General features: G+C 35.6%; 1 protein-coding gene across 1 annotated transcript; it reads right to left on the reverse strand.

The window, feature by feature from the left end:
* Nucleotides 1–961: 961 nt before the first annotated feature.
* Nucleotides 962–25023, reverse strand: LOC130049461 (scavenger receptor class F member 2-like). Its single transcript, XM_056147173.1, has 3 exons — nucleotides 24468–25023; nucleotides 2538–2687; nucleotides 962–1102 (listed from the first exon to the last, which is right to left on the reverse strand). Exons 1-3 carry the CDS (start codon nucleotides 24532–24534, stop codon nucleotides 1002–1004), a joined length of 318 nt encoding a protein of 105 aa, XP_056003148.1. The 5' UTR covers nucleotides 24535–25023; the 3' UTR covers nucleotides 962–1001.
* Between the last annotated feature and the right edge of the window lie 1348 nt (nucleotides 25024–26371).

A 26371-nucleotide genomic window follows, 5' to 3' on the forward strand; every position in this document is an offset into this window, starting at 1 on the left:
GAGGAGGGCTCTTTGACATGTCAACGCATGCCGCGAATCGGGATCTCCATATTAAGGTCATATTCGAAAGACCCGTGATTTTCAATTCTAAATGCCGAACGTTTGATGAAGGAGCAAACATGCAACGAACAGGTCTAAATTTGTGATACTTCACCTACAGCTGATGGCGTCTCAATATGAGTGAAAAATTCTCGACGGAACGTAAAACACACAATCAAACATCTACCATATGATTTCACCAAAATTATTAAAAATGTTCATGCAATTTGGATTTATGATACAGAGCAGTCAACGAACATAACGTATTTACTGCGACAAATAGATACATAGTGAAGATGTTCTTCTTAAGGTAAACAGGTTAATTTTAGCTATTTGTTGGAGCATATATTATGAAAATATTCACCAACTTCTACATCTTCGTCCTGTGGAGATCTGTGTGGTAATGATTATAGGGTAAGTTTTTATTACTTCCTAGATTTTCCTAATTTTACTCTTATAAGAAATAGGCTGCTAAACTGTTTCAAACAGTACGCATTTACCGATGCACAAATGTTTATGCATTTTCCTCCGATTTGTCAATAGATGTTAATAAAAATATTTTGATGTTGTACATACCTATGTAAGCATCTTCATTAAATAATTGTGTGTCTTACGTTCACATATTTCACTCTGTTGATGTATATATAGTGTATTATCTATTTTATGAGTACATGTAGCATCTCCTCATTATTATTACCCTTTTCTTCACTTAACTGTACCATGATCCATCGGCAAACATACAAATATCATTTTGAATTTAATGAAACAACGTTTAATGCACCACTGCCATCATTTCAGATTATTGTAAGACTATAAATTAAAGTCCCTACAGGAAGTGACGTTGATTATCTGGCTTATTGCATACACGTTCCTGTAATACAGCAAGCTTGCCTTCACACCTTAAAAATCATACCTTGGTCACATTTCCGATCTGATGTCTGCTTCCATCCAGGTTTACACTCTCATGACGGACAGGAACCATTCACGTGATCACATTTAGCCTTCACTTTACAATGTCCACAGTCATGGGTACAGTTAGGGCCGTAGAATCCTTTCTCACAGGCTACAATAATGAGAGTTTTCACTGCATGAAAACTATGGTTTCCATGGTGCGGAGACTACGCGGAAACTTAAGAAAACAAATGGATTACGCAAGGTTTCAGTTACTGAACTGAATAAAACAATCGTTAAAATACATCATCAAATCATGGTCAAGTCATGGTTCATAAGGTCATGAAGAGTACCCGGCATGGGATCGGGACAGTAGAGACAAGAACAAGACATTTCTTTATTGTTTACATTGTTAACCAAATAATGGCATTTCCTTACCCAACGTTCTTCATAATCACCCATTGTGTTTTATCAATTTCACTTGATAAAAATGATAGAAAATAAAACAAATGACTAAATACGAGACATATTTCAAGCTCTGTAAAATCCAGGAGGTTCCGGGGGCTTCACTCTAGGACCCCGACCACTGGACCCACTGGGGTATCAAGGGGCCCCAGACCCCCTGACCCATAGAAATTGTAGTGCTTACGGTTGCAGCGGTGAGGAGGGTTCTTTGACATGTCAACGCACGCCACGAATCTGGATCTCTTTTTGAAGGTCATATTCTAAAGATCCGTGATTTTCAATTCTAAATAGCGAACGTTTGACGAAGGAGCAAACACGCAACGAACAGGTCTAAATTTGTGATACTTCACCTACAGCTGATGGCGTCTCAATATGAGTGAAAAATTCTCGACGGAACGTAAAACACATAATCAAACATCTACTTTATGATTTCACCAAAATTATCAAAAATGTTCATGCAATTTGGATTTATGATACAGAGCAGTCAACGAATATAGCGTATTTACTGCAACAAATAGATACACAGCGAAGATGTTCTTCTTAAGATAAACAGGTTACTTTTAGCTATTTGTTGGAGCATATATTATGAAAATATTCACCAACTTCTACATCTTCGTCCTGTGGAAATCTGTGTGGTAATGATTATAGGGATAGTTTTTATTATTTCCTAGGTTTTCCTAAGTTTACCCTTATAAGAAATAGGCTGCTAAACTGGTTCAAACAGTACGCATTTACCGATGCACAAATGTTTATGCATTTTCCTCCGATTTGTCAATAGATGTTAATAAAAATATTTTGATGCTGTACATATCTATGTAAGCATCTTGATTAAATAATCGTGTGTCTTACGTTTACTTATTTCACTCTGTTGATGTATATATAGTGTATTATCTATTTTATGAGTAGTATCTACTTATCATTATTACCCTTTTCTTCACTTAACTGTACCATGATCCATCGGCAAACACAAAAATATTATTTTGAATTTAATGAGACAACGTTTAATGCACCACTGCCATCATTTCAGATTATTTTAAGACTCTAAATTAAAGTCCCTACAGGAAGTGACGTTGATTATCTGGCTTATTGCATACACGTTCCTGTAATACAGCAACCTAGCCTTCACATCATACAAATCATACCTTGATCACATTTCCGATCTGATGTCTGCTTCCATCCTGGTTTACACTTTCGTGAAGGACAAGAACCATTCACGTGATCACATTTAGCCTTCCCTTTACAATGTCCACAGCCACGAGTACAGTTAGGGCCGTAGAATCCTTTCTCACAGGCTACAGTAATGAGAGTTTTATATAATATATTAATTCATCAATGATTTACAAGGGTATCAAGGCAACTACCACCCAATTTCAATTTTACTATTTTCTGTCATTTTTGATAGAGTAAAATCAATAAGATGACGCATATTTTAAGGGTTTTTGAAATAAAAATGTAAGTTCTCCTGATAAGAGCAATAATGAGAGATTTACATTAGATATTGGTCCATCAATGTCATATTACTTACGTTCACATTTTTCACTCTTTTGATGTATGCATAGTTTATCTATTTGATGAGGATTGAGTATTATCTCCTCTAATTATCATTACTCTTTTCTTCCATCAATTTAAACAACTACCATCCAACTTCTATTATGATTAGCCTTGATGTCAATACATGTACACTGTATTCAGAGAAATACCTTAATATCACTTATCAATTTATTTTAAAATCTTGTTATTATTTTAAGTAAAAGCATTTCAAAAGTAAATGCATGTAATAGTTGAATCATAGCATAAAATCGATTGCAAAATGGCTTGTTCCAGGGTACTACAGCCAATATAGCAATTGTCAACCAGAGCATGACCTCCCCATTGGTACATACTGTTCAAATACATGAAAGAGAACACTCTCCTATATCCTATAAAGAATATAAAACATAGGGTAGGCCAATCAAGAACCCTTGGAAACACCAGAATTGGGATTAAGTTTCTGGGGGTGGTGGTGTAAGCATCACCTGATTACCGGTTACATCCGCCGTGAGTCCAATATCTCGATTGTGATGATGTGAAAAATTCCCTACATCCAGTTGTTTGTTGTATGTGATTGAACCATCCTTGCCGCTGTAATACGCGAAATCGTAAGTACACTATGAGAGTAATACTCGGTAAAGGAAGTTTAAAGTAATTCATTTTAATTTGGGTCATTTCCAAGGAAAATACACTATACACTAGCAAAGTTTTGGGTTTTTCCAAAATCAAAAACCTTCTGAATATCAGTCCTTGTTTGAACGAAAGTGAATTTTGCCTTCCTTCGATTCATCCTTGTAAACATCTTTCATTTTCTGTTGTTTGTTTACACTCTCCATCATTATGGTGAAACTTTGATTTTTATAACAGCATACTTTACAAAGCTTTCCCATACCAGAGTCCCACAATACGTTGAAAACACATATAAACATTTGTAAAAAGTAAAAAGTAAAAATCAAAACCAAACAATAAACAACTTTTAATATTTACTGCAACTCACATATTCATCCCACAGATTTGAAAAAAAAGATCACTTGATCAAAAGAAAATATTTATTTTTAATCATAACAAAAATCAATTGTTTGTTGTAATGTACTAAAGTATTTATTTTCTTCGTTCTTCACTGTATTGATTTAATGCAATACCCCCCTCTCTCTCTCTCTCGTTATTGTGTTGTAAGATACAGATATTCTATGAAAGAAAGGTATGTAAGATATTTCTATCTTTCATACCACGTGACGTTTATCTTACATATCCCGTAACGTCATAATCAATACACAACTAGCTTGCAACTTACCTCGCCTCGATTGACGAACACTATAGCGCGTATAGCGTCTGCAAAGCTCTTGTACAAAAAATGACAGATTGTAATGTCCCTGATAATCTCCAGGTGTATGTGACCGGACACAAAAATACACATTCCTTGAACAATTAAACTCTACTGCACACTCAACAACAGTCACAAATTCCTCAAACACCTATGTCATCCGGTGCATTATGCCAGTTCACAGAAACCCAGCCCACACGGTCTATTACTTCTAGGCCTACCTACACATTCACTCTGTCAACGTCTACTGTCCGTGTCTCAGGTGAAATAAGTGCCTTCAATGTCCATGAGACTCGAGTCCTTGCACGCGTGAAAAACAAAAGTCTAGCCATGCCCATATTCACCAACAAAAACCACTTGGAATTTCTCTTCACACCCTCGTCATTAAATAACTGCTCAATTAATATCAATATCAATGCTCCTCTAAGAAAAAAACCGTGCAGTTGTGGATTCATATTCTGATTAGGTCTGTCAAAATGTTTCGCGCTGATGGACTGTCGAGTTACGTCACGCATCACCCTGATTATTGATTTATTCAAAGAGGAATAACTCTAATACAATTCATTTATACACTCGTCGGCCGATTTTTTTGTCGGCAACGTAGTTGCCAAAATGAAGGTCGTAGAATTCGATTCTGGTGTTATTTTTAATGTACAGCGAAAAATTAATTAATTGGTGATTTCTGAAAATGGCGTCGCTAAGCACAAGGAAAACGGAAAACTCTAGAAATATGAGAGAAAAATACTCTCTTATGAGTTGCCATGAAATATTAAGGTGATTCCACCCTCGGGGTTGCAAAAAAGCAGTAAAACCCTCGGCAAAGCCAAGGGTTTCACAGCTTTTTTGAAACCCTCGGGTGGAATCACCTTATATTTCATGGCTACTCATAAGAGAGTCTTATATTCTTCGTTCTTCACTGTATTGATTTAATGCAATACCCCCCCCCCTCTCCCTCTCTCTCGTTAACCCGATACTGTTATATGTGGTAAGTAAATCCTTATTTACGACAAAGAAGCATTTTTTTCATATACAGAATTAACTGACTACGTATAAACCATATTAGTTCAACTACAAACAATGTAGTAAGGGATATATATATATATATATATATATATATATATATATATATATATATATATATATACATCCAATAATAAAAGTCAAGAAACACAAAACTCGAATAACATTTCACTGTTAGCGCTTTCGGGTAAAGCAAAGCGCTAACAATGAAATGTTATTCGAGTTTTGTGTTTCTTGACTTTTATTATTGGATGTATTTACTGTATGAAATACCGAATTCTTTTTTACAAACTATATATATATATATATATATATATATATATATATATATATATATATATACATGTTGTATATATATATACATCTGAATTCGCCCGGCATGCGGAAGGCCGGGGTTCGAATCCCGGCCGCGACAGACCTAAGTCGTTAAAATAGGTAGTGACAGTTCCATCGCCAAACGATCGGCATAAGGTGTGAATGTCACGTGTCCTCGGATATGACCTTAAAAATGGATGACCGTGTCACAGTAGGTGTGGCACGCTAAAGAACCCTCACTGCTCAATGGCTGTAAGCGCTGAGCATAGGCCTAAATTTGAAGCCCTTCACCGGTCTTGGTGACGTCTCAATATAAGTGAAATATTCTCGAGCGAGACGTTAAGCAAGATATAATCAATTAATTACCCACTGAATGATATAAATGTATGAGAAATGTAACTTGCATGGTTGTAAGCCTGAAACAAATATAACGCCACACACGAGTGACTTGAGAAACTGCGTAGCTTACGTATTTGGATTTATTACTTTGACCAGAGTTTTCAGTCCGGCCCTATGAAACCAAGTAGATTACCACTGACGACGGCGTTTGCCATATGAAAGGTAAAGATAGTGATCAATCTCATAACTCCTATAAGGAGTTACCAATGTAAATAGATAAACATTATACACACTGGAGGTAACATACATATAGTCATTTTAACTAAAATTGAAGGTGTAAACTTAACGCCGCTTCGCAAGTGGACATATATCCAAACATCGACTTTCATTTCAATTGATTGATTTGGGCATATAGATCTCGAATTTTCGGTGTTGTACCCTTACTTTTATTGCAGTAAGAATTTGTCCATCCATCCATACATCCCCCGGTACATACACCGTCTATTTTCCTACAGGGTAGTCCGCCAGCGCAGTGACCACTACATGTATTACTGCAGTAATTTCCATAACTTTCGTCATCACAGTCTAAAATGAATGAACAAAAAACCCTCTGGTTTTAAAGCATCAGGAAATTATCAAATACACTGTATTATAAACATACCTTGGTCGCATTTCCGATTAGATGTGTGCTTCCATCCTGGTTCACAATGCCCAGCAGGACAAGAACCATCTACGTGATGACATGTTGCGTTTTTTGCACAATGTCCACAGACTTGACTACAGCTAGTACCGTAAAATCCTTTCTTGCACCCTACAATGATAGAAGTTTTATGCCAAAACTCTATTGCTAATTCATCATAAAGTTTGCAATACACCAGACGCCCCTTTAGTTATTGAATGATAGAGGAAACTGAAACATGCAATATCCAGTTTTTTTGTAGTTTTACACATGACTGTATGTCTGTAAAACTACATTTCTCGATACCGGATTTCTTTCTTTATCAATCTATTGAAGAAAGCTCTAAATGAATAGAAACACCTTGGATCGCATATACCTAAAGGGTGTATTTGTTGTAATTTGGAAGAAAGACTAGAAAACTGACCAATCAGTTGGATCGCCGCCAAATATTACATTGTAATAGAGGTTATCTTCGTAATTCGAAAATTTAAAACTTTGTTCAAGAATAAGATTGACCTAGTGTACACAAGTGGCATGATACTTAAATTTTCAATAGTATGATATAGCTAATCGCAGGTGTTGTGATATGTCATGGTGGTATGATGCTTAATTCATGCTTTAAAAAGTTATATCACATACACACACGCGGGCGCAAACACACACATACATATATTATCAGCAATCAAGTTTATGAAATAAGATCCTGGTTGTACAGTAGTTGGAGTTTACTTGTTCCTCTTTTGTGTTACACGCGTTGGATAATAACGTGAACGATATATTGCGTGACAGTAAAAGTTCTAATTGATTGATAGTATCAAAATTTCTCTTTCACCGCCTTGGTACAGTTAAACACGCTTATAACGAACACACTGATGACGATTGCATGCTTATTGCGAAGTGATATTTATTACCCTATTGTGACGAAAATTACGCACACCCCCCAAAATCGGATATAACGAAGTTGTGTTGTAGCGAACTGTTTATAGGGATATCATCATGTTTCACTGTAAAATTCTTAACAATGAATGAAAGAAATTGGGTTCTTGTATTCCGACACAGAAGTAAAAGTTTCACTGTACAAGATCAGGAAATTCGGTTCTTGGTTTATCGAGATAGAAATATAATTTTCAATAAATAGAAACTGTAGATATAAAATGCATATGCGCGTACATGTTTGTTTTGCATTTGTATTTTGGTTCTGCTATTCATGCATTATGGTTAATGGATAAGTTCTTTGACCGCATTAAACCTAATACTTAAGGAAAGATACTGCCTACTCATTCACCACGCGCAGAATTTTAAAATGAGGAGTGGGACCTTAAATCCAGAGTTCCCTTTTGCATTACAACGACAATGAACCCTTAATGTTTCGACCCTGAGCGCCATGCGTAGGTTTAAATCTGTGGTACTTCACCTTCAGCAGCTGTTACATCTCAATATTAATGAACAATTCTCAGAGACATAAAACAAATAAAGAAGAATCGCTCGCACGTTACCCCTTCTCCCATTAAAGAATTGGTACATGTTAAATGCATGTGGTTTCTTCTTCGCTGTAACATTTTGTATTGCAATTTCGTCCTAAATGCTTATCGTTATATATCATATGTATACTCAGAAACTCGGGTACGTGTTTACATCGGACAGTTCGGTACGACTACTAATTAACATTTTACCGTCTTTAATTAATTAGATCCACGCTTAACAATTGGATAACACAATCAGTACGTGCCCCTGATCGGATGTGTATTATACTTAAAAGAAATAACCTACAGGTGTTGAGATTAGTTATATACATATCGTTAGTGCAATGTGGAAATAGTGTTCCTCTTTGTAGAGAAGATCATTTTCCACAAGTATTTGTCGTTTTCTTAGAAAGGTTATTTAAGAAATGAGGTATCATTTTAAAATATTTATCGGGATATAAATACGGTTTGGTCACGTGATCAATTTTTTCATAAAGCCCTTCGGGCTTTATTGAATTTGATCACGTGACCAACCCGTATTTATATCCTGATAATTATTTTAAAATGATAAATTATTACTTATATTTATATTTTTGATCGGTAATATTGCTGAATTGTGTTAACAACACGTTTCCATACATTTTAAATTGTTGAACTCCACAACTAAGCGTCATAGATGTTCAAAATGACGACAACACAAAACAAAGTTCCATCAAATGAAGAACTAGTACTGTTTTAATTATTAAGACGGTAGAAAACAAGTATATCAACATATACATATACATTAACGCGGGAGTATATAATGGAGAACTCTTCCATATGTCTAATTTTAGGGGGTGAGGAATTGTGATTTAAACGGGGTGCACAAGGTACATTTACAGTCGTGATGCACGTTCACTTTTGAAGACGTTGAAGACCGACTTTAAAAAATATTCGGTGGATATTACAGAGTTAACAGAAGACTTGAGGGGGAGGAAGATGTAGAACAGGGCGACAGTCGTCAGGTGTAGGCAAATCATTTAATAGACAGAACAGATAACACAGTCTCAGATGAATCTTCGGAAAGAACTGGACATCGCAGAGAATGTGGAAGTGCACGAAGGTATGGGACGGTTTGGATTTGGATATGTAATTGTTGACAAACATTAGCTCACTTAACGGTTCTTTTGACTCGATAAATTTCTGTAATAGGTTTTTAACGACGCCTCGCTTCAATGTCCCGACATAAACTTGGAAACCGACATCAATCACCTCATGGCTGCTGTGGCACGGAGGCAGTGCAGTGTGTAGGTCTTCATGCACTTTGACGACTTATCGGCCATACATCCTGTGCATGATATTTTTGCTAAAGCCTAAAGTCATCGTCTAGCAGTATGTACATTTCCGCATCACCGATGACCAGGGTGAAGTTGTAACAGACGAAATTTTAGACATACATTTGTAAGACATTGTTTTACAGAAATACATTTATCAATTATTGATGACAATCCACTGCTTGGAATACAAATAAAGCCATAAATACATTTTATGATGTTGATTTCATCTATTGATAGACTTCTGTAGTAAATGAGTGCGATTGCTAGATATGTATTGCCTTAGTAAAAGTAGTACCGGTTACCTACTTTTGACAAATGTTCATACCCCGTAGTGGATTTATGCAGTGATAAATATGTATTGCTCGTAATAGTGTTGGAGAGTACAGTTGAAAATGTAAATATATATACCGGTCAACAGGGGATGCTTACTCCTCCTAGGCACCTGATCCCACCTCTGGTGTGTCCAGGGGTCCGTGTTTGCCCAACTATCTATTTTGTATTGCTTGTTGGAGTTATGAAATTGATCACTGTTCGTTATCTTCACCTTGCATTCTAAATAAACGTAATTGAATTACTTAAAATTGAAAACCTACATATATCACCAGATTAGACGGATTTTGTTTTCAGCTTTATCTGTTTTGGATTTTTCTATATGCCTTAATCTCATCTTTAAAGTTAGTCGGAGCATACAAGCAGTTTGACATGACAAATTGATTTTCGAGATTTCAAAACTGCAAGTACTACTAAACCTCCAAGATTCCATATCTGATTTCCCAGTACATTAAAATAAGATACAAATCTTTAATAATTGGGAAAGTGTTACATGCATATGCAATGGGCATATGTTCTCGATGTCACCCAACTGAATCGATTCTACAGAAAATGTTCTGTGCACGATTAATTTATAAACCCGGACAGGGTACTGACAATTATGTTGATGATTCAGGTGTTTTAAACGCCTGTTTTGTCTTCTTTGCAGTCGGGAATTTGCTTTTTTTTTTTAATTTACAGTAATACAACATCAGCTATACGCACACACACACTCACGTCTATACACATTTCCAGAAAAGGGATTAAAATGATTTACAAAAGTTGCATTATAATATATGGTGACACAAAAAGACCTAGAACTTTGGAACATTGATTTGAAATAGTCACTTCCACTTTCGCCATTTTTTTTTCTTCAAATGATTCAATACTATACAATTTGTCTTTAAAGGATCATAATTGATAATGTTTAATAAAACATCGTACATCGTTGAAAACAATTAGGATGTGTTATAAAGTCATGACCATTCTGATGTCATTTTCGTCGTATCGAGATCGAAAAGATGCAGACGGAGTAAGATTTTCGTTACATCAATTCTAGTAGAGATTAATCAACTATGTAAATATGGAATTATGCAGTCTTCAATATTTATGTCAACATTAGCTTGTAAGATTTCAAATGACAGCACATAACATGTCTTGAAATGATTCTATGTTAGGAGTATATTTCACGATTTCATAAGTACAGCAATTATATATATTATGTGAATACATGTACTATCTATGGGAGAGCTTTGGCCTCACATGTTCAAAATAGGAATATGACCAATATTGAAGACTGATAGAATATTTCATTAGTACGAGTGTGGGATGGGGAAATTCCACCGAGGGGACAAGATCCGCAGTCTAGGAAGAGGCTTTGCTGAGTTCTAGACAGCGAATCTTGTCCTAGAGGTGGGGTTTCCCTATCCCACACGAGTAGATAATGAAGGATTATTTTTCTCACATTTTACGTACAGTTTAGTGCATAAATTTAGGAGCTTTGAGAACATTTTAAATTATCGAAATCCTCATTTGAACTTCGATGCAAAAACTAATTAGATAGGCAGAAAGAGCATACCCGAAAATGGTTTACACTAGTGTAAACTAAAAAACCAAGATTATCCACCAGTGCATCAAAATTGGTACGGTATAAGTTTTACATTGTGACCCCTGGTTCGAGGCCTCTGATGGTGGACTGTTAGTCCCAGAGGGTCTCTACAGCCCAGTAGCTTAGTACTTCGTTACTAGCTTGAAAATATGGATGTATATTTAATTGCTGTTATAAAATTTAGAAATTCATTTCAAAATTAAGGATTATCTCCCTCATGCATAGCTCTTATCCATAGACGAATTTGACTCCACTCTTTTGGCACGCTGGTTTTGGCTATAATAGTTCTAAAACTTCATTGTTATTTCGGATTTCAAACATTTCGGTTGAGCATCACTGAAGAGACATTATTTGTCGAAATGCGCATCTGGTGCATCAAAATTGGTATCGTATAAGTTTTACATACATTAAAATTTAAAGATAACAATGCAAAATATTTTTACTTCACCGTGTAACGTAAATCTTCACCGTGTAACGTAAATCATAGAAATTATAGGACGTCACAAACAAATGACGTTGCAGCAGTGTGAGACAGAAAAATCTCACATGACTGTTTCATATGAGTAAAGTCGATCTCACACTGGTGATAATGTGAGAAAATTTGATTCTAAACAATGAATAATGATTCCGTGCTGACGATGTGTTTTTCTCTCTGGAAACATTGTAGGCATTGTACATACGCGTGTTGGGATAAAAGTGTGCAAGACTGATTTATGAAAAGTGTAACACTTCCTGAACTTTGTTTTGTAACGTATTTTACATACTTGTGTTGCACTTCTCCCCTCTATATCCAGGTTAACATGAGCCAGAACAGGTTCCGTTTATATGATGGCAGGGTTTCCCAAAATGAAAGGTACATACATATTATTTTACTTTGATAAAAAAAATATGTAAAAGGTCTGATTCAAAACCTTTTAATTTGTTTTATTTTCTTCTTAATATTTCTTAAACAACTATATTCTTAAATAAAATTGAAATTAGCATCATGTTCTTATACTTTAAATATTTTAGTTCAGAATAAGAAATTCATAACTTCAGTCTAAGAACAATTTATTGGCAATGTTTAAATCAAATCTCTTAGAATTTTTAAGATATACTCTTTTTAGTTAAAGATGAAAGTCCATAAGTAGAAAAAAGCCTGTAACTTGTAGAGAAATTGTTCAGTCAATATGAAAATACCAGGTGCAAATCTTTATAATGGTGAGTAATGAGTGTACAAATTGTCAGAAAAATCTATGCACTAATTTCTTATAACGTGCCCGGACAAAATCATGTCTACAGACAGACGGACATGGTATTCCAATATACGAAGTTTGTGGGGGTATAATTATCAAATTCAATGGTAAATACTTTGTTTTTCTTCTTGTTAAATGCGAGTTATATATGTAAGACTCCAAAGTGCGATGGTCGCTCCAAAGTGCGATGGTCACGCCAAAGTGCGATGGTCTGCGCCAAAGTGCGATGGTTTGTTAACATTACGGACGCCAAAGTGCGATGGTCACGCAAAAGTCCGATGGTGCGGAGTTCAGTAACGTCTGTGACGCCACGTCATTGTGACGTCATTCTTAACGTCTTTCAAAATGAAACCGAATAAATGCAACACGGACGACAGCAACGGCAACGTTTACACTGTTGAGGATAGTGAGAACGGCAAAATAATTTGTAGAACTATTTACTTCGCCCAAACATTCTTTAATTCATGATCATTTATTACTTGTGACGTACACGTAATAAAATCCTGGGGATATGCGATAATGCAAAACATTCTTCACGATTTCGCGCTGAATTTTTTTTAAGACGACAACTAGATGGTAACGAAATAAGTTAAATTTCTTATTTTTCATGCATGGATTTTGCACTGATATTTTAGTGAAACAACACACGGTTGGTACAGTCTGTACCAAAGCACTGTGTTGTTTACAAAATCCAATGGATTTCGGCGTGTCACACCATCGCACTTTGACGTGTCAGACCATCGCACTTTGGCGCATGAGTGTGGACCATCGCACTTTGGCGTATCACACCATCGGGGTTTGGCGCAGACCATCGGGGTTTGGCGTGACCATCACACTTTGGAGTCCCATCGCACTTTGGAGTCTTACATACATACTACTCAATATTTGATAAGGATCACTAGGTTATATGTGTGTAATTTACCACTAACATAACAAAAGACATAAATTTGACTCAGAAACGTGTTTACTCAGGTTATGGATGAAAATTAATGAACGGCATGAACTTTTATCAATACGGAATGCTTGAAATCTGATAACAACACCAAAAGGCAATTCATTACAAAACGTTAACAGCAAACCAGAGAAAGAATTACACAGTTTTGGGGGCTAGTCCATCATTACACTTAGTCGATGAAGTGACAACACCGGGTATGGACTCCCTTTGCATCAATGACGGCTTGAAAACGTCGAGCCATGCTGTCAATAAGCACCCGGATGTTTCCAATGGGAAGGTTGTTCCACTCTTCCATGAGGGCGTTTCCGAGCTATGCCAAAGTCGTGGGTTGTGCTCTACAGCGTAAAAGGGCAACCTGCAGCATGTTCCATACATGCTCAATCGTGTTCAAGTCCGGCGAGCGCGCTGGCCAGTCCATATGGACAATTGTCTCCTGTTGAAGATACTGCTCCACCACCCTGGCGCGATGAGGACGGGCGTTATCATCCATCAGGATGAACTCAGGGCCAACAGCACCAGCGTAGGGTATGACGTAAACATCGAGGATCTCATCCCGGTACCACACCCCCGTCATTGTTCCTCTCTCCAGGGCATGGAGATCTGTTCTTCCATCCCTGCTGATTCCACCCCAGACCATGATGGAACAACCACCATAACGGTCATGTTCACTGATGTTGGCATCATGGAAACGTTCACGTTGTCGTCGCCACACTCGGTGCCTCCTGTCTGTAAAGTCCAAACAATACCTGGACTTATCGGTGAACAGAACTTGAACCCAATCGTTCTGTGTCCAAGTGACATGATCTTCAGCCCAGTCCAATCGCTCCCGCCGGTGTCGAACAGTCAGAGGGACTCGAACACATGCCCTTCTCGAGTTGAGACCTGCATTGTGAAGCCGATTCCGTATCGTCTGAGTGGACACATTCACCCCCGAGGCGTTCAAGAGGTCGTTACGTAGGCTTGTTGCTGTTCAGAAGGGATGACGCCGTGCCTGAAGAACCACAAAATGGTCTTGGCCTTGGGTTGTCGACCTCTGGTGACCACCCCCATGTCAGTGTGCTGCTGTACCAAAAGTTTGCTGTCGGTCCCAGGCCCTGTTTACAACGCTCTGGCTGACGTTTAGTGCATTTGCAACGTCACGTTGTGAATAGCCAGCGTCAAGCATTCCAATACATCTGCCCAGTTGTTTTGTCGTCAGGCGACACCTTACACGTTGAGGGGGCATTGTGTTGATAAACGTAGTGTAAACACTCAAGTCAGTTTGGAATTTTAGAAAGAATCAGACACCGATGCCTGAGTGAAAATCGTGCAATGGTAGCAAAAGCATAAACTGTGATGAGAAACGCATTTCCCATGGCGTGAAATACACGTGTAAATTTGTTGAAGACGTTTTTGATTTCACCTGGACACAATATTGCCAGTTATGCAGTTATTAATTTTTTAAACAGAAAAAATATCTATGATCCTTATCAAATTTTGAGTAGTATATATATTTGTATGGGGAGTTCAGGTTTCAATTCTTTAAGAAGACAGATCACCTGATTAGCGTCATTTTTTAAAATTCGGATTAACTATGGCATCATTCGGGTAGTTAATCAAAATTGTAAATATCACAGAGCTGAAAGCAATATTTTCTCTCTCTGAATATCGTTATACTTTACTTTCATTGCATTAGGAATTTGTCCATCCATCCATACACCCTTTTGGACAAACACTGTCTGTTTTTCTACACGATGAACCTTGAATGCAGTGACCACTACATTTATTTCTACATTTCCTTCCGAAACTACCCTTAACACATTCTGAAAACAAATAAAAACTAGACCTTTTTGAGTTGAAACATTTATACATGAATATATGTTTAGATAGCATACATCACCAACCAGGTTAATTAAGGCAGATAATATACCCCTATCTTGTCTGCTTCTGAATCTGCTTGACGCCAGATTCAGCAGAACCGACCGTGTATAGCTTATCGCGGGTACGAGTCCTTGGGAGGGCACAGTCACTGACTCCCTTGCACGTTAAAGATGTTTTTATTTAATCATTTCTTATCCTACATCCAAAAGTACCCTTAAGGCACTCTCAAGTAAAAGATATTTTAGATATATTGATTTGAGTTGAAATACTTATACATGAAAAGATTATTAGAACACAAAGGGTACCAATGTTATACAATCCCACACCTTATATGACGTACACTATATACGAAAAAACCCTGCGTCTGCTTTGTCTGCTCAGTCATATGTGTGGTTTTCTTTGGCTCTGTTTCTCCGTCTGCTTTACGCCAGATTCAGCTAACAATTTTGTTCCATAATTATGAAAATTCTAAATATTTCAATAGGTTCAAAACAAATATAGTTTCTAACAATGTATTCCAAAACAGGCACGAGGAATTAAGCTGCCCCCCCCCCCCCCCCGTCTTTGACAATGAGCTTTTTTTTTATTTTGTAGTGCAGATAAATTGAGACTGTCCCATCCTCCATTACTTTTAACAGTAGTTGTACATGAAAAGAATATAAGCTTGAAAGTTATTAATAACATATATTTCACCAAGCCTAACCCCAAGTGAACATATCAATGTATAATTCAAGGACGCCTACTTCAAAATCAAGATTAGCTTCACCCCTTCATATTTCTACAGGAAGTTGGGTATATGAATAGCTTTTAATTGCAGTGTTTGCAGAAACATTCATTGACAAGTTTTTGAGCAGTGCTTCATTTAGTATCTGGACTACCCTGTTTTTTGAGTACCAATTTCCACCCGAAATCCTTAAATTTTCCCAATTTCTCATTATATGGTTATGTTTAAGCATTTCATTATTATATATTTTATATATATTCTAAAAACTATTGTAAAAGATATAGATAAAAAATCCATCAAATTATTTTTTTGAATTGAAAATCGGAATAATCTTGTAAAATTCACAATTCACAAGGGGGGTAATTCAAAGCTTATTATCTCCCTTGTATACATAGAAAGTGGCCATGAAATTGTATACACATTGTACAGGACATCCTGATGGTGCTTCATGAAAAAAAGAAAAAATATTTATTGACGAGTTATTTTTGGCCACATCGTCCCGCATGTCCATAAGGGAAGTACTAACCAATGTATACAATTCAGAATATAAAGCAATTTAAATTGACAATGAACGGATTATGAACTAGCTTAAAGCACGCGACTGAGAGAACGTAATTATTTGAAAAGTGATGTTAATGTCTTAATTAAATTGCTTTATATTCTGAATTTTATACATTAGTTAGTATTTCCTTTAAGTACCTCAATATCATTATGTTACAAAAACTTTTCATCAATTTAAATTACAAAACGCATTTCCTCTATAAACCAACCAATTTCAGCACACGTCACAATCCATTCATATTGACTATGAAAGGATTATGAACTAGGCCTAGCTTAAAACACACGACCGTGAGAGCGTAATGGTTTGAAAAAAATACATGTTACAAAGACCTAACAAGTCACACCTCGGATTAAGATTGTGAACTTACATGGATTATCATCCAAATCTTGCGGTCTTCTAGCTCCAAAATACAGTGCACCGGGCAAAATTGATAAAAGGCAGGGTGAGACGAAGTGTGATGTCATGTCTATGTGTTGACGTACGTCACAATACGATTGTGACAGAGGCTAGGAGTTCGTTTTATGCAACACAAAAGAAGCAATGTAAACAAACGGTGTTTTAGTACATGAATATAAAAATAAGAAATGAACATCACTTTTGAGCTGTTCATGGTCAATTTGAACGGATTTGAATTTGAGGCAAATTCTCTTTGAATCCCTATTGCGATTCAAAGAATTTACCTCAAATCAAAATATGTTCATACTGACCATGAACAGCTCAAAAGTGATGTTCATTTCTTAAATGGACGGATTGTGTCGCGTGCTGAAATTTGTTGGTTCATAGAGGAAAATTCGATTTGTAATATAAAGATTAGATATTTATTCTTTATCATAAGATATGATACAATCTATTAAAAGAAAGGTGCTCAGCCCATAATAAAGACTTTGATACCGCAGTACCTTATTTGTTACAGAGTGCACTTCTATTTTCTCTGAAGCTTAGGATCCCATCGATAAGCACCCCCTTACTTCCGGTGTAAGGACAGTAACTGTAAAATGAAGGTCATTATGTATTCAATTGATTTATCCGTCGATGAAAACGAATCTTAGAACCACAATTTCTCTGTCGCTACAATTTGTCGTTGCATACTGAAACTTCTGGAAACATTTTGTTTTTGTTTTTGGTGGACAGAAAATCATTCAGATGTCATTGCGTGCTCATCGCGGAATAATCCGAGGATTAAATAAAATTTACTTACTTGCCTGGGCCTACTTATTGCTGATCGAGAACAAACTGGACACTTTTTAGCTGTTATAACTAATGGACGCTTCTTTATTGATCTCACCGTGTAATCAATTTACCATATAACATGCTTAATATCTTTAATTTCTTTAGATAAATGTCTTTCAGATTTCAACACATCCACTTTACCCCGATTAAAGTTTATTTCAAAGTTTTTGGTGCAGGTGTTCTTGAGAAGATTTTCAAATGACCCAACTCTAATAAAGAATCTCTATACAATCACATGTAAAACGTTGATCCTTTATTGTGCCCGCTCTCTAACGCTGAGTATCATGACTTCAACGTAATTGAATCTACTCTATGTCAGGAATCAGTCATGTAAATTTACTATTCGGGTCCAGTGATTCTTGAGAACAGATTTAAAGATTTAATATCCTGTCGTGGCCACACTCTCATCCCGGAAATCATATTCTGAACAAACTTGAATCTAATATATGTCAGGAAACTTTCCTGTGTATTTCAGCTTTTCTATCCGAGTGGTTCTTGAGAAAAAGATGTTTCCTATATATGAGCATATAATATTTTTACACCTTATTGTGGGATCCAAACCAGTGGGAACAATGGTTTGAACAAACTTGAATGTTCAGTATGATCATTTTTGAAATTTTTTATCACAAAGGAACACTTAAATCTTCGACTCAAGTAAGCTAAAACTGTGTCCGGTGCTTGTTTACCAAAAGAGCTGAAATCACACACGAGAATATAAGATGTCACAAGTCGTTCATAAAGTTCAATATAATGCTTCAACGTAAAGGTCTATATGTTATTCTGTATAGTGGTTATTACCGTTTACATTTACATTCTATTCATACTAACACAAAACTTCTAAAATTCGTTTTCTGACAAACATCGTTCTAAATATGGAATGTCTAGAATTTTGGTTAGGTCACAGGTATCAATCGAATACTATGAATCACTACACAATGGTATAGATTATATCTTCAGGGTTCTTATCTCCATTTACTACGTCACAATGCTGCCCAACTCCTTTTCTAGAAATGTAACAATAACAAATATCATAGATTGAATGTAACGTAGACGTCGATTAATCGGAGTAATGTATTCATTAGCTGTAGAACCATCGCACGAAGTCTGGCGTCTGTGAAAAAAGATGATTCTCAAGATATTGAGTGGATATTATCTTACTATGTCCGGTTGGATCTGTGTCCTCAACTGCAATAAATATAATCTAGGATGTACTAGTGTATCACGTTTGATGTATGTAAAACAAAGGGTTCGTAAAATATTAAGCGGACCACAGGCAATTATTTTGCTTGGGTTCGAATTTACTATTAAAGAGTAAAGTTATAGAACTCTAAATATAGCGTACCCAAGTTCGCCGATAAAAAAAACCCCCAAAAACAATAAAACAAATGGTATGGAATTCTACTCTGTATTCTAAAAATATTCACATATAATCAATTTTCATTACTACTAATGTTCATCCAAAAATTGCATATGCTACCGAAGGTATGCAAAAATGAATTTTAAAAAATGTCTATTTTATGGTCGACGTTTAGTTGGGCTCTGGCACTGCACCACTACACAGATTATTTGAACACTGCAACAGGCTACTGCATAGAATGTGCAACATTATATATCATGTTTGGGAGTTTATCTTATCAACTCCTCTATGCAGTCACTCGGCTCAAGTAGTGTGGACCTTAGCATTTCTTTACAAACAGATGCAATGTTCAGCGCAATCAGCAAATAATTCGTAAACTGTTTACGTATTACACGTTTTAAAGGCATAATTCCTGTACAATTCACTTGTCTACCGTCCGTAAATTGAGCATGCAAATTGAAAAAAACGACGAAACTAACACTAGAAATACAATTTAATGTCAACAGTGATATTTCACACTATTCCAAAACTCCTACACGTAGATAGCATATCACCGATCACAATATACAGCACAGGTCAAAGACACGGGCCCAGCGGACTGAAAGTCCACGCTATTTTAAATACCATGACGTAGAGAAGTCAATATCTTTGAAATGGCGGTTTCTGCGTATTCTATAACAGTTGCATGGACCTTTCAAATTCAAAGATACATACATGTACACAAGTGTTCACAATTGGGAAATCAAACGATTGGTAATGCTAGTAGCGTCAACTGATTTATTTTAGCGTCAAATTGAAGAGAACCGAAACTATCATGATTCGCCACATTCAATGTTAGAGTGGCTGCATTCATTGTCCACTTTAATGATAAAACTTTGTTGAGCTTGACAGTTCATTTTAATCATTTCAGTATGGAAACAATCGGTCATGCATTCCAAACTTTTCCAAACTTTCAGTTGTAGATTAAATCAAATATCGATGAAAAAAACCAAACAAACGTATTGTTGCTTTCAAGAAAAAATTTCATAAGTTGGAAAATCAAACCACAAAATGTCATAGAAATTCATTTTTTTTTTTTCAAATCAGCATGTTAATGCACACTTTTCCGTGGGTCATAACCAAGTTCTTACGCGAAAAGGGTCAGCTGATTGACAGATAGAGCAAGTGTACCTCGTGTGTAACAATAGAAATTAGAAAATCGGTACATGAAGTGAACAAAATGTCAATCTAGTTTCTCTTTGCTACATATAGATATATCAAATGAATTTATCGCCTTTTAGATTCAAAATGGTGAAATAACTTTTCATAATATTCAGTTGGACTTTTACATTACACATCGTGCAGAATTAATCACACTCACATTTTATATACACTTCTCTGTCGATTCATGTAATCTTCATTATTTATAGACAAAGTTGAACGCATTATTTTTTTTAGTTAAAATCGCTCAATGTTGTTCAATAAAAAAGAGTGAATTAAAAAGTGAATTTCTTGAAATGCTGTTCATCATGTTGATTGATATAAAAAGCTTTATAGCTGTATGCATCATTTACTGAAATATTAGTTTTACTATAAATTAATTAATCTATTACATGTTAAAACCAAACTGAATTCTTTCTACACATTTAATAGATGAAAATATATTGTCGCAGTCAATTACATGTATTTATCCCGAGAAGATGTCTTTCATGAAAATACTGTACCATCAACAATTAGCTTCACAAAAAAGGGAAGACATCATTAACATGGACGAAGAACAAATAAAGGCGTTGAACCTGGCCAAAGAGACCATAATTCCATTATACCTGGCTAAACCGGTTGTGGAAAGACTTATATATTCACAAATATGATTAAAATATCCAGAGCGTTTCACGGTTTGGTAAGTATTTTTTTCATGGAAATCCGAAAGAACCGTGAAAGCACAAGTGGCAAGGCTCCTCATAGCATTCGTTTTTGAAAAGGTGCGACTCTGTATAAACAAAATATTTCACCAAACTCCTTCCAAATTCGATCATAAAAATGAAATAGGATATATTTGTTTCGGTAATTGATAAAACGAATCAAAAGCTTTGTTATAAGATTAAACAAATAGCATGCCACCAAGTAGCACTTGTGCATGCATCGCACACATACATATTTCTTATGTACAGTGCGTATGATAATGATAATTTAAAACAACTAGCCTCTTCCAATCCCCTACCCCCATATCATTTTAGATCATAATCAAATATTGTTCTAATTTGATCTAACCTTCAGGCATACACTTTGTTAATACCAACAATAAAGGGTCTACAATGATAACATATTTGGATATGTTTCCAAGATTTTTTTCAGACATTGGAAATTAAATGTTTCTTTTATATCCAATTTTCATTTTCCTTGGTATTCTCTGACACCCAGGACATCAAAGAGACCCCCCCCCCTATATTCCATGCTATAAGCCTAACTTATCCGGCCGTGTGTAAAGTACACAATAAACTAGCGCCTTTCCACTATCATCGGTATTCTTTTACCTGTTCGTGCAGTGGTACTCGGAAACCTCGTCTTCCATTTTCCCGTTTTTGAAATAGTGTACCGCGACAGAAATACATCAACAGCACGCCTTTCGTTCGTTGTAGGTGGTGAGGTTAAAACGGTGCAGTTGAACGGTGTGATGAACTTATTGCGTACATTTAATTCAAGAATCATCATAGATTTAGATGACCGGGTTTTTTTTTTCAGTTGATAGTTGCTCTGTCGAAAGGATTTCTCAGCGAAGTACAGATTTTTTTTTCAAAATGTCGCTGGATGAACTACACACCTTAATCATCTCTTATGATCGGTGATATGGTATTTCAAAAACGGTTTGTATGCGAGATCTATGGGAAATACCATTCAAAAATATATGGAGAGTGAGTTAGACCAGAAATCCTGTACACAAGCAATTTGCATTTAATTCATCAAAATATAAGGCTAACGGCGGGTGGTACCGGTCAACAGGGGATGATTACTCCTCCTATGCGCCCGATCCAACCTCTGATATGTATAGGACTGAGTGTTTGCCTAACTTTTAATTTTCTATTCCTCTTAGAAGTTATGAAATCGATCACTGTTCGTTATCTTCACCTTTTCACGTGTGCAAAATTGAGACCACATACATATATGTAGCTATTTTTGTAGATTGAATAAATAGTAAAGCTCTATTTTACTGTCATTTGTTGATACTTACGAAGTTATGTACGTCGTGATTTTCCTAGTTGGTTTGCATAGAGCTCTAGGGATTGAATTTCAAATTTTAAATAAAACCATACACAATTCTGAAAATAAAGGACAAGTAAATGTCTGAGGTTTAAGTACAAGTTCTTGCACTTTAAGCAATGATGAATTATTTAGTTATGTAAGTCATGTCCATCGTTAAAAGGAGTTATAGAAAATTTTCAAAAATTAACATAAACCCAAGAATTATTAAGTCATGTATGGAATTTTTCAAATATGTCTTTGTGCTAGAATATTAATTTAGTGACATATTTTGACAAAAATGAGCAATTTTAAGAGTAGATATGTTGAAATAGTAAAATACAGTCCAGACAATGTGTAACTTACCAATCTATATATGTACGTAGACATAAATAACTGTGCGTTGGTTGTTATAGAGACACAACATACGTTTATGCGTAAGTTGATGACTTTTTAGTGTACTTGCTTAATGTTTTAAATTTTGGAATATTTATCAATCCCAGAAGCATCTGTTGCAAATCCACATAAATAAACTCCCATCAGTACTTTCATTACTTTTATTAAGTTAAACTTCTTACCCCAAATCATAAACCAAAGTCCATAATCGTTCCAAATGACTGAACATTTTACAATCGTCTGTACTTTCACTTATTACAGCCATTTAGACTTCCCATTAAACACACAAAAAGAATGAAAGGGCCTTTAACGATTTAAAGATTCAAATACTAATTTCCATCAATAAGAATCCATTATTATAGTACATGAATTATGCTAATGACAAGGCTTTATCAAGCTGTATATCTCTTATTATGTCTATTTATATCCAAACCACATGAACACGTGTGTTTGATGATTTCACTGTTCGTTATCCTCGCTTTTCATAATAATGATGTTAATAATATTTCGCATCTATTGCACGGATATTTTATCAAAGCTATGCTACTTACTCATTCATATTTCAATAAAGTACTTTACATATGCTATATCTATGTCTTTACAGATGTAAGTCTGTAAAAGTACATGTCAATATACCGGATCGATTGATAATCATTCTATTGAAGAAAGCTTTAAGTAAATAGAATCCTATTTGATCGCATATACCTAAAGTTTTTTGTATTTTAGAAGAAAAATTAGAAAACTGATCAGTAAGCTGGAACGCCGCCGAATATTACATTGTAATATAGGTTATCTTCGTAATTTGAAAATTGAAAACGTTGACATAGTGTACAAGAGTGACATGATCTTACAAAACGCACATTAGACACAGTTAAATGTTCACCTTTTCATGTATCTGTCGATGAAAACGAATTGACTTGTCTATCATAATGTGTATACGACAACCTTTCCCCTTCATAGAACCATAATATATCTGTTCAGTGTCAATTACAATTTGCCGTTGCATACTGAAACTGTGGAAAAACTTTGATACCTCATATGCTCGTTCCACGTAAATTTATAGTATGCGTAAGACTATTTTTAAAACTATGTATTGTATGGCAAATAATCACGGTATAGATCATTCACATGTATTTGAGTCTCGTAGATGTATCATACTTTCAGTAACTGCTTCATATTTGAAATGAATAAAAGAATAGAAATAGTTTCTTTAAAATTTCATAAATCTTAAAGTTTACAACAAAAAAAAAAGACAATTCAAGCCAGTATTTCTACCACATACTCTTATTACAGTTAGGGGGGCTGGTATCTAGATTTAACCCCATCCCTGCAATCGCACACCTTATCGCATCTACCTTATCTTCGCCGTCACGCATTTTAACGCAAATACCACTATCCCGCAATCATCCATCTTAACGCACTTTCAATGGATTTATGAGATTTAATTGATCCGTGTTTTTTATTTTCACTTTTTTCAATCAATCAATCAGCTGAATCACTAGCCGATGTAACATTTTACATACTTTAATGATTAATCAGTACAGTAAAACATTCAGAAACGCATTATGGTGAAAAGTATAACAGTAGTAATGATTTGCGAAATACTGACTGTATGAATTGAATGTAAACTTACCGTAAGACTGTGCATAAATGATATTTCCAATCTGAATATAAAACACGTAAAATATATCAAACTTCATCTTTCCGCACTCTAAGATGGCTATATCACAACACAAAGGTTTATTTCATTTCCATTCTGAAAACTTTGAATCGTTTTCATTATTAGTATATAGTACTTCTCGTCCTCTTTAGTTTCCTAAGTGTTGAGGAAACATAATTGTTCTCAGACGCGGTTATGAAAGATGTTCTTGACACAGTTCTGTTTTCGTTTTCGTTATTTGTAGAGTAAGTTAACAACGAGATGATACTATAATTGACATCGTTTCTGACCATGAAGAAAAATATCGTTGGAGTACATGTTTAAATGACATATACTTTTTCAACAGGACATGATGTAGAAAGCTCAGAACAATGATACAATAGCAGGGGCACAATTATTGGTCACATACCCTGGCGAATGAAAGAATCAACAACAGGATTTTAGCACAATTCTGCCAGCACGAAGTCCATGTAAACCAGAGTAGCTTGATATCCGATAAAACCATGACCCAATCAAAACCCCTCGCTGAATTTTTCTCAGAAGGGTCATGTGATAAGAATGCTGAGTCGTTTGCAGAAGAATAATTCGTACTCTCAAGTAGGATATGAGGTCATCCGAAAGTAATACTTATAGTTCGAAATAAATGTGCGTAATGTGAGTTTCACTGGCGTAATAACAAATGCCAGTGAAACTCTTCTCTTTTAGATAAAGGTGGTGATGTATCTACTCTCTCTATGGCATTGTCATTGTCGAAGCACAAATCTTTTGGCAAATATACATGCTCCAATTTACATCCTGTTATGCATTCCTTTATGGGGTATTTCCACTTTTCTGTGTTTTATTATGTTCATTACTACCATTCTCATCATTATTTATTCTAACGAAGTTTTTGTTTCAATGCCTACAGATGTATCAACTTTATCATTGTATGTAACCCTAAGAAATATGATTTAGTGGAATAATCTCGATAATGAAAAATTGTTCCTAATCTGTTGGTGGTGTGGTTCTACAAATGCTAATCGTGGTCACCGTAGATGTATTGATCATATAAGGGTTTTTTTTTTCTGGTCACCTAATGATGTAATAACCATATAAGGGTAACGTTTGGTCACCCATTGATGTAAATGTCATAGAAGGATTACTTCTTGTCATCTTTAGATACAATAGTCATATAAGGGTAACCAGTGGTCGCCCATAGACACAATGCTTAAAGGGGGTTACCTCTGGTCACCCATTGATGTGTTCATGCAGTACGTGTAAGGACTTTGTGTCCTGTCTCCGTCCACTGTCTTGTATGGATATGCTTTCCATTTTTCAGCTACAGAACTACTCACACTCTCCGTAACTCCGGGCCTCGCCAGCTGATCTGGTCAAGAAAATAATCACTATTTCTGAGCAATAGTCCACTTCAGATTTATTGAAATGTTGCTCTGTACTATTTGAACTCATTGTTTTCAAAAAAGTTTTAAGGCCTGCCAAGTTTTGACATCTGAACCTGCTTTGATGTACAAAGTGAACGTAAACTTACCGTAGGACTGTACATAAATGAAATAGCTAACTTGGATGTACAGAAACGCGGTCGACTTCATCTTTGATGACATGATAATCACTACTCAACAAGGAAGAAGTTTATTAATTTCATTTGAATGACACTAAATCTACTTCATAATTCTTGTTATTGTCATGCAATTATCTTCTGTTTTCTCGTTTTAATTCACTTGAACACTACCATATATGATGATTTTTTTCTTGCATAAATGTTCTCTCCAAAATGAAATTGAATAGAATTTTTAAAGAAAATTTCTTTTATACGTATAGATACTTTAAGACTCTAATGGACGTGTTTCAATTCAATTTGAAAACCTCCACCATTGTTA

The sequence above is a fragment of the Ostrea edulis genome, chromosome 8 (assembly GCF_947568905.1).
Source record: "Ostrea edulis chromosome 8, xbOstEdul1.1, whole genome shotgun sequence".
In the NCBI taxonomy this organism is placed as follows: Eukaryota; Metazoa; Mollusca; class Bivalvia; order Ostreida; family Ostreidae; genus Ostrea; species Ostrea edulis.